Source organism: Talpa europaea (assembly GCF_964194135.1).
Source record: "Talpa europaea genome assembly, contig: HAP1_SCAFFOLD_296, whole genome shotgun sequence".
NCBI lineage: Eukaryota > Metazoa > Chordata > Mammalia > Eulipotyphla > Talpidae > Talpa > Talpa europaea.
Window position 1 is genome coordinate 29,874 of NW_028167835.1, and position 8,991 is coordinate 38,864.

Here is an 8,991-nt window from a genome sequence, read left to right on the forward strand (position 1 = left end):
TCCCAGGCCCCTGGGTGTTTCTCTATATCAGGCTTACTGTGATACCTTTTCTGTGCACAAAGAGGAGTCCATTTGCTCCTGATAGTTAGCTGGACCCTGAGCCTGTGGGTGGTATCCCAGTGTCTGGGACCTCAGCTGGGTCCTTGGGGAGCCTGAGGTGGCCAGCAGCCCAGCCATTCAGGGGCCTTGGGGCTAGAGGGCCAGGGTGGGGACTGGGGGCAACTCTGGCTTTGGGTAAATGCAAACTAGGTGCACTTCATAACTTGCCAACTGGGCAGCCTGAACCCACTCCCTCTTCCAGAAACAAGGCCAGGTGGGCCTGGTGAATGCATCACCATTCAGGGTCAGCTGGGGGGGACCCAGGCCCCATGGAGCTGTGACTGGGCCTTTGGCCACAGGAGCAGTGCTGAGCAGGGCTGGCTCCCCCTCCACTGCTATGGCTGGGAGCCCTTGGGCAGGCAGCATCCAGTCAAGGGGAACATGGTACGTTTGGTGCCAAGGCTGAGGGTATCAAAGGAAAGGAGAAGCATAGTGGTTGAAGCACAGAGTTCATGTTGTATCTAAATATTTAGATCTTTACTTCTATTTTAATATCCTTTAAACATGATACTGCATATAAGATTATTAATAGCTAGTCAGTTTTAGTAAAGAAGTTGTATTTCCTTCTTAAAAAGGAGGTGAAAGAACTGTAGTGTGCTCTGAGTTGGCTCGTGGCCACTCCAAGGAACTACTGCCATTGGTGGCAGCATACCTCAGGAACAGACTTGAGTGTACTCCCACAGACCCAGATGTTCCCAGCCCCCTGCTATTTCCTGTGTGGCTCTGTCCATACCTGAGGACGGCCTGTGTAAGAAACCCAACTAGAATGCTGGTGGGGACGAGTGACATCATCAGTGGGATTTGCTTTCCACATTTATTGCAGTGATTTTGCATAGTGAGCCATTTGCACTTGGGGGTAGGCAGTATTGACAGTCTGGATCCACTGTGTAGACGGGCCAGTGTGGACCAACCTGGGCATACACGCCTCAAGTGTCCTATGTCAGGGGCAGACCCCAGAACTGCAGAAGTGGGACTGGCAGGAGCATCTCTACCATACTCTTCATAACCAGGTTTAGTAAGAGAGCCGAGAGTAGGGCGGGCAGTTAAGGCCTTGCCGGGCTGCCTGGGCCCAGATAGATGACCTTTTCCAAGCCATCCGCCACCATCTGTGAGTATTCCAGGTAAGAGGGGAAGTGCGTGCACTCAAAGCGGCTGCTCCCACGAACATGTGCCAGGAATTCCGGTGCTCCTGGGAAAATGACGTTATCAGCCAGCAACACTGTCCCTTTTTGTAATAGGCCATACTCCTACAGGAAACAGACAGTTGGAGGGGGAGAGGGTGAGGGTGACCGGTGAGCCATACCCAAACCAGGATAGGGGCTCCTGGCTAGGTGGGGAGGTTCCAGTGGCCTGTGCATGGTCCTGGAGTCAGCTGCAATCTAGCTCCTGGGGTCACACCAGTCTCTCCACTGTCTTCCATCTCTCCCAGCAGTGACCACTGCAGGAAGAGGCTTTGCTGAGTGCAGACACATCCTCAGCTCTGAGAATCTTTTGTTCCTCTGTTAACTCCTGTATCCCCAGTGCCTACAACTGCATGAGGCACTTAGTAGGTATTCACTTAGTGCTAGTAGATGAGTGAGGTGGGGCAATATGGAGCCAGAATATGGGCCACAGTACCAGCTTAAGACCAGTAGGATCCCCTGTCTCCTGGTATCAGAAACACGTGGCTTTTCCAGGTGAGAGATACCTGGTACTGGGTATCTGGTTGTCAGTAGACCAGGGTGGCCATGAAGGGCTAGGGGAGAGAGAGCAGACCTCCTACCCACGTCTCCTCCCCCAGGGCTTCACTCTGGACATCGCCAAGCTCTGGTATTTGAGACACCCGATGTTCATCAATGCCTGGGCAACTGGCTGGCATTTCTGAGCCTGGGCTCTGGAGCTTTTTAGATTATGGGGAGCAGTAAGACAAGAAACCTGAGGAATTTTTTGTGGGTACAGGGGAAACAGGTATGTCAGGCTAGGCCGAGAGATGCCCTAGTCACATTGTCTGACCTGACTTTGGAAGCATAGGCTTTTTAATACATAATCATAAAATAAAAATAAACAGTAATCGCCAAGATTGAAAGCAAAATCAAACAAGTGACTCCAGGTGTGTCTCAAAATTGCTGGCAGGCCCACATGCACAGGGCATGTCCAAGTGACCTAAAAACATGGAGACTTAGCTCCACAACCCTCCCGGGATGTGCCTAGGACAGCCTTACAGGGGTCTCGGCTGTCCTGGTGGTGGCTGTAGTAACTTCCTTCCTGTTGTGCTGTGGGGGAAGCTATGGCCCTCAGAGTCATGGCAAACATATAGCCATGAGATCAGTGATCCAAAGAAAGAATAGTCCACGAGGAGGCACCTCTAGTCTAGGCCCCAAATGACAGCTCACGTTGGGGGCAGGATATGCATAGTCCTGAGGTAGGGTCCTGCTGGAGGATTGAGGCATCATCACTCGCCACAGGTGGGACAATCCATAGGTTGTGAAATGCATCTGATACTACACACCCATGGGTTAGCCATGAAAGAGGAATAAAAGAAAGAGAGCAACTTTGGTCACCTTGGAAGGAGCTAGGGCCCACCCATCCCTGAAGAGGCTGTTCATAAGGGGGCAGAAGGCTGTACCGTTCCCTGGCATCACAGACCCTAGATGCCCCCCTGGAGAATTCTGGCCAGAGATACAGCCTGTCTTGCTCTTGTCATGGGGAAGAAACACGATGCATTTCAACTGCATGAAGGGCCCCTGACTCTACCTCTCCCATTGGTGTAGGCCATACTTTGCAAAGGAAGAGGAAGTGACAGTTACGGCTTTAGAGCCTACACAAATCCTGGCTCCCTCTTGGCCCTTTCTATCTCTGTCTCTCCTCTGGCTCTGGGGAAGTCAGCTGCTGCCATGTTATCCTTGTGAGCAGGGACTGAGACCTCCTTAAAGGGACCATCCTATTTTGAATTGCCATCCACCCTGCCATCTCCTCAGCCCCTTACTTCCAACTGAAGGGAGGGCTGCAGGGCCCCATGTTGAAAAAATACAATCATCCCTAATTCATGACTTCTCTTCTTTTGAGATAATTACCAGCTTTGAGCAAGCACCACTAGAAAATTATTAATTTCCTAGTTGCTAAATGGCAATATTTGCTGCTTCTCTATAAATGCAGGCCCCTGTAATTATTACACACTAAAGCTGCTGAAACTCTGTGTTTTCCCTGCAAGCAGGCCCAGCTGGGTTGGCCACCTGGTCTCTGTGCTCAAGTCCTGATTGCCAGGTCTGTGCCCCTCTGCCCTGGGGTGGGCATCCCCTACCCAGGCATGCTCCTCACAGCTGCTCACTCCTAGCCTGTGGATCTCCCTGCCGTTCCCCCACTGCTTGCCCCTCTTTGCTAATGCAGGCCCCTATCCAATTTCTAGTCCCCAATACCCCTCCGATGACCACCTCAGCACCTCTCTGGGGTTCCCAGGCCTCTGCACTGCTCTCCCTACAGCCATCCCCCAAGGCCAGTGGCATTCTAACCTTGCTCTCGCCAGCCAAAGTCCCCTTCAAAGCTTTCATGCCTCTGTTATAGGCCCTTGCCCACTGCCCCAACATTCTGTGCCCTTTCACAACCACCCCTCCAGTACTGCTCCCCTCCCACTATGACCAGCACCTGGCCCTCCATACCCACACCCTAACCACTTGGGCAGGGGCTGGGTCAGGGCACATAGCTCTTCAGAGACTGAGGTCCACTGACCAGGTGGCCCCTGTGCTTGCAGCCAGCTCCAAGGCCCATAATTAGACCATATGGCTCACCTCCAGCAGGAGCGTGTCTGGCAGGTACCGGTCCTTCCAGTGATCAAGGAAGACCATGTCCAGTGTGTCCACGTCACATTTCTTCTTTAGCTGGGGGATGATGTCTTGAGATGCCCCAAGGATAACAGTGACCTGGAACAGTGCTGTCAGTGACTGTACCCAGAGGGGGCAAACAGACCACCCAGCCTAGACAACCACACAAGTATCTCCCAACAGTTTTATGGTTCTGGGGAGATGCGTCCCTGTGCTCTACCCTCCTCCCTCCAGGGGCAGCCTTAGGATTTTCCTGCTCCATGGAATAGGGTATGTGCCCTGACCCAGCCCCTGCCCAAGTGGTTAGGGTGTGGGTGTGGAGGGCCCTCTGCTGCTGCAGAGGGTTCTGTGAAACCTGGCCTGGGAGGCACCTTGGAGCATGACCCTTTGTCTTGCCTTCAGTGTCCACCTCAGTCACCCAGGTTGAGTATTGTACCCTGTCCTGCAGGCCTGCAAAGTCCAGCATCTGCTGGGTGATGGTGGCGTAGTCGGGGTTGAACTCGATGGTGAGCAGTCGGGCACCAGGAGGTAGCAGGCGGCCCATACGGACGGCTGAGTAGCCACAGTAAGCCCCCAGCTCCAGCAGCACTCGGGGTTGCTTTTCCCGCACCACAGCATCTACAATCTCTCCTGTGGTGGATGGGGTGAGGGTGAGTGCCCCAGAGGAGGGAGCAGGGCTGCTCCCAGACCTGGGCCTGCTTCTTTCCAACTGAGCAACAGCCCCTGCAATGTCTGCCTCAGCCTTCCCCCCCCCCAGACCCCAATGCACACATTCTCCGAGTTCTCTCAGGCTTGTGTGGCTTTGTACACATTGGGCCCTCTCTCCTACCATTCCTGACTAACCCCAACTCATCCTAACCCAGAGTCACCTTCTGTGGATGCCCCACCTCACACTGCCCAAGTGCTGCACTTGGCACCTTCCTGGCTATCTCGATCTAGACACTGAGGTGTCTGGGCAGTGGGGGTCACATCCACTCTGGGGGCTGAGTCCAGCACATGACTGTGCTCAGGCTGGAGTCCAAAGGTTGGGACACACCCTCAGGGGAGGGCCCAGGGTCTGGGTGAGACAGAGTCCAAGGGGTCCCACACACTCATGCTCCGCTAGGACTCAGGAACCCCCTGCCCACCCTATGCTGACACCCAGCTCTGCTGAATGGAGCCCTAATATCACCACTCACCAGTGTTGGCTGAGCTGGATGGTGGCAAGGGAGCCCTGAACCATGGTTTTTGTCAAAATTTGTTCCTCCCCATGGGAACAACATACAGAAGAGGAGTCATAACAGGTCTTTCCCACATGAACTGTGCAACCCAGCCTGGGGGCCCTATTCCATGCCCACTACCTATAAGCCAGGCCATCCACATTTTTTAAGCCCCCCTCATTCAGTTCCTCCCTACCCACCTTTTTTGTTGCCCACGTTCATGGCCCATTCCTTCTGAGAACAGTAGGCATCGATAGCCTCTATCACACTCTGTGGGTCCCCGGCTACAGCATGCTGCAGCACATGGCGCAGGATGCGCTGCTCCTTGCTGTTGCCCATGAGCAGGTTGCAGACGTTCTGCAGGACCCACTCATTCCATAAGACAAAGAGTAAGCCCCGGCATCTCGAAAAGAGCAGCAGTGTCAGCAGCAACAGGCCCAGCAAGAGGGTTGCCAGCAGTAGGAATGAGGCCTCCAGCATCTGTGATAGGACGGGTGGGGTGGGAAGAGGAGAAAGGGGGAAGGAGAGCAGGCTTTTGAGTTTGGTGGCTGGCCAGGTAGCCCGCGGCCAGCAAGGACTCTCCACAGCATTAGTGCAGGCCTGCCCCAGCTGGCCCCTCCATCCACTCTTCAATTTTGCAGTGCTAGTATTGCCAACCTGGTGCTGATGGGGGCCCAAGGCTCAAGAGACTCACCATATACCCCAGTTGCCTAGGCCATGACAATGCTGGGGTAGCCAGGGAACCCTCCCCGCCCCCCTTCCCTGATCCGAACAGCTTCCTGCTCCTGGGCCCACACTTCAGGTGAACCGAGGTGGTGTGGATCTGGCAGACCCCTGGTGGTGAGCCGCTGTCCTGACTGCAAAGGGTACAGACCCATAGCCACTCCCCTGGGGGTCAGCCACACAGGGTGTGTCTGTCCCCATCACAAAGAAGGACAACCCTGCCTCTTGTACCAGAGTGTGACACTTCAAGCTATACTAGCCAGTTACAGTCATGTGAATTCCTCCTGGCAAACAATAATTTGGACAGTAGCCCAAGCTACAATCTCCCCGTCAGAGGAGATTGGCCCCAGGGTCCCTGGAGACATAGCAAGGCTGAACACCTTGGCGGTGGGCCTTCTGGCCAGCTCAGAGAAAGTTCACAAAATTTAGGGCAATGTTCATGACTTCAGGCCAGAGAGCTTAGCATATAGGAAAGGATGAAATAGGAACATGCTTTACCCAGGCTGGTGCGACTCGGTTTCACTCACGGGAAAGGGTCTCAGGATACAGCTTCCTGAGAACCCACATATGGAAAAACATATCTGGGACAATAGGCAGGGGAGACCCCTCGAGAACAGCTCAGGACTCCAAACCCCAATGCCCTAGACAAGAAGGGGGCTCGACAGACAGCAGTGGATGCACAGGAAAGCTAAGGCCTGCCCCACGGGCAGTGTGAACACTCAGACTTCTAGGGGAACTTTAGCAATGTGGCCTATTACACAAGGCAGAGTGAACATGAGTTCAGCAAATCAGAACTGTACATACAATGAGCCCGAATCCTTAGTTCACGCCCCTGCTCTTCTCTGCTCCCAATGGCAGTGGAATCTTAGATGTAGTACCAGTAGCCAGGCAACAAAAGAAAAATAGGGAAGTCGAATTTTACTAAAATGAAAAACTTCTGCATCAAAGGATATTATCAAGGGGGCCAAAGTGCAACTCCAGAAGGGAAGAAAATAATTGCATACCTGATACAGGTTTAAGATCCTACATATATAAAAAACTCCTACAATGCAACAACAACAAATAACCCAATTAGAAAATGAGCAAAAGATTTAGATAAGCATTTCTCCAAAGATAGATACAATGGTCAGTAAGCACAGCAGCACTAGCCATTAAGAAATTGCAAGTCGGGCCTCCCCGGTGGCGCAGCGGTTGAGCGCTGGGTTGCGAAGCTGCCCGCAGCCTCTGCGGCGCCGGTTTGATCCCCGGCTGCTCCTCGGCCACCAGAGGAGGGTCCCACATGGCGCGCAGACCTCTCCTGCCGCCCGCTGCTCCCCTCAGCAGTGTACTTCGGTCCTTCTGCCTGCTCTGCTCCCCGCTCTGGCTCTGGTGAATTCTCTCACCCTCCCGCGCTTCTGACTGTACCCAGTGCATGTATAAACAAAACAAACAAACAAATAAATAAATAAATAAAACATGCCTCTATAAAAAAAAAAAAAGAAATTGCAAGTCAATAATCACAAAGATCTACAAAGAGCTTATGAGACTCACCAAAAACAAAGTAAACAATCCAGTCAAAAAATGGGCAGAAGAGCTAAAAAGACACTTCTCCAACAAGGAAATGCAAATGGCCAACAGGCATGTGAAAAAATGTTCAACATCACTTGTAATCAGGGAAATGCAAATCAAAACCACAATGAGATACCACCTTATACCAATGAGAATGGCACATATTTAAAAAAGAAAACTAGCAACAACAAATGTTGGTGAGGATGTAGAGAAAAAGGAACTCCTACACTTCTGGTGGGAGTACAAACTGGTCCAACCACTATGGAAAGCTATGTGGAGGTTCCTCAAACTACTAAATACGGAGGTTCCATATGACCCAGCAATTCCACTCCTAGGAATCTACCCAAAGGACACAAAAATATTAATTCAAAAGGACACCTGCATCCCTATGTTTATAGCAGCACTTTTTACAATAGGTAAGCTATGGAAATAACCCAAATGCCCAAAAAATAGATGACTGGATCAAGAAGATGTGGTGTATATACACAATGGAATATTGCTCAGCAATCAAAATAGATAAGCTCATGACATTCACAGCAACATGGATGGAGCTAGAAGGGATCATGCTCAGTGAAATAAGCCAGAAAGAAAAAGAAAAATACCAGATTGGTTTCACTTATAGGAAGAATGTAGAGGAAACAGGGATGGGAGGGAGTATAATTATAATAAATTAAAAATAAAATTAAACGGGCAACTATAAGGCAGAGACATTCTGCAGGGGAGGAGGAGGGAGAAGGATCAAAAGGGGTCGGAAGAGCACAAAAGGGACTATGGTGATGGGACACAGGTGAGTTGGTGGTGGGAATTTCATGGGGATGACACCTGAGGGGAGAAAACATACATTGTACAAGAATGATGTAAAATAAATATATATATATATAAAATGATTAAAAATTATTAAAAAAAAGGAAAGAAATTGCAAGTCAAAATCACAATGAGATGCCACTTCACAGCCACTAGGATGGCAATTTTCAAAAGCAAACCGTGGGAAATAACAAGTATTGGAGAGAATATAGATGAACTGGAATGTCTATGCATTGCTAACAGCAATGTAAAGTGGTACAGCTGATAACAGGAAAAACAGTTTGGTGGTAACTCAAAAAGTTAAATATAGTATTACTATATTTCCAGCAATTCCGCTGTTAGGTGTATACCCAAAATAACTTGAATTTGGTTCAAGGACTTGAACTGATATTTCTACGCCAATATTCACAACGCATTCACAACAGCCAAAAGTTGGAAACAAGTGTCCACCGATGAATGAATAAATAAATGGGGTATGTCTGTGCAATGGAATATTATTTAATTATTAAAATGAAGCACTAACACATGCTACCACATGGATGAACCTTGAAGACATTATGCTAAATAAAATAAGACAAAAAATACTGATTCTACAAATATGAAATATCTACAGAATATTTAGAATATTCTAGAATATCTAGAATCCATAGAAAGAGGAGGACTCCACCTACAGTATGACAGAATAGCAAGGTCCTCATAAACTTTCCTCTAAATACAACTATAGAAAAAATAATTTTGGGGGCCTCCCTGGTGGTGCCAGGGGTTAAGACGCAGCACTATGAAGCTACCCACAGCCCCTGCAGGGCAGAAGTTTGATCCCC

General features: G+C 50.3%; 1 protein-coding gene across 1 annotated transcript; it reads right to left on the reverse strand.

The window, feature by feature from the left end:
* Positions 1 to 1,142: 1,142 nt before the first annotated feature.
* Positions 1,143 to 5,575, reverse strand: LOC311188130 (catechol O-methyltransferase-like; the record flags this gene model as incomplete). The annotated part of the gene is made up of 4 exons (XM_084259885.1): positions 1,143 to 1,346; positions 3,864 to 3,995; positions 4,333 to 4,526; positions 5,296 to 5,575. The coding sequence occupies 4 exons, from the start codon at positions 5,573 to 5,575 to the stop codon at positions 1,143 to 1,145; spliced, it is 810 nt and encodes a 269-aa protein (XP_084116011.1).
* Between the last annotated feature and the right edge of the window lie 3,416 nt (positions 5,576 to 8,991).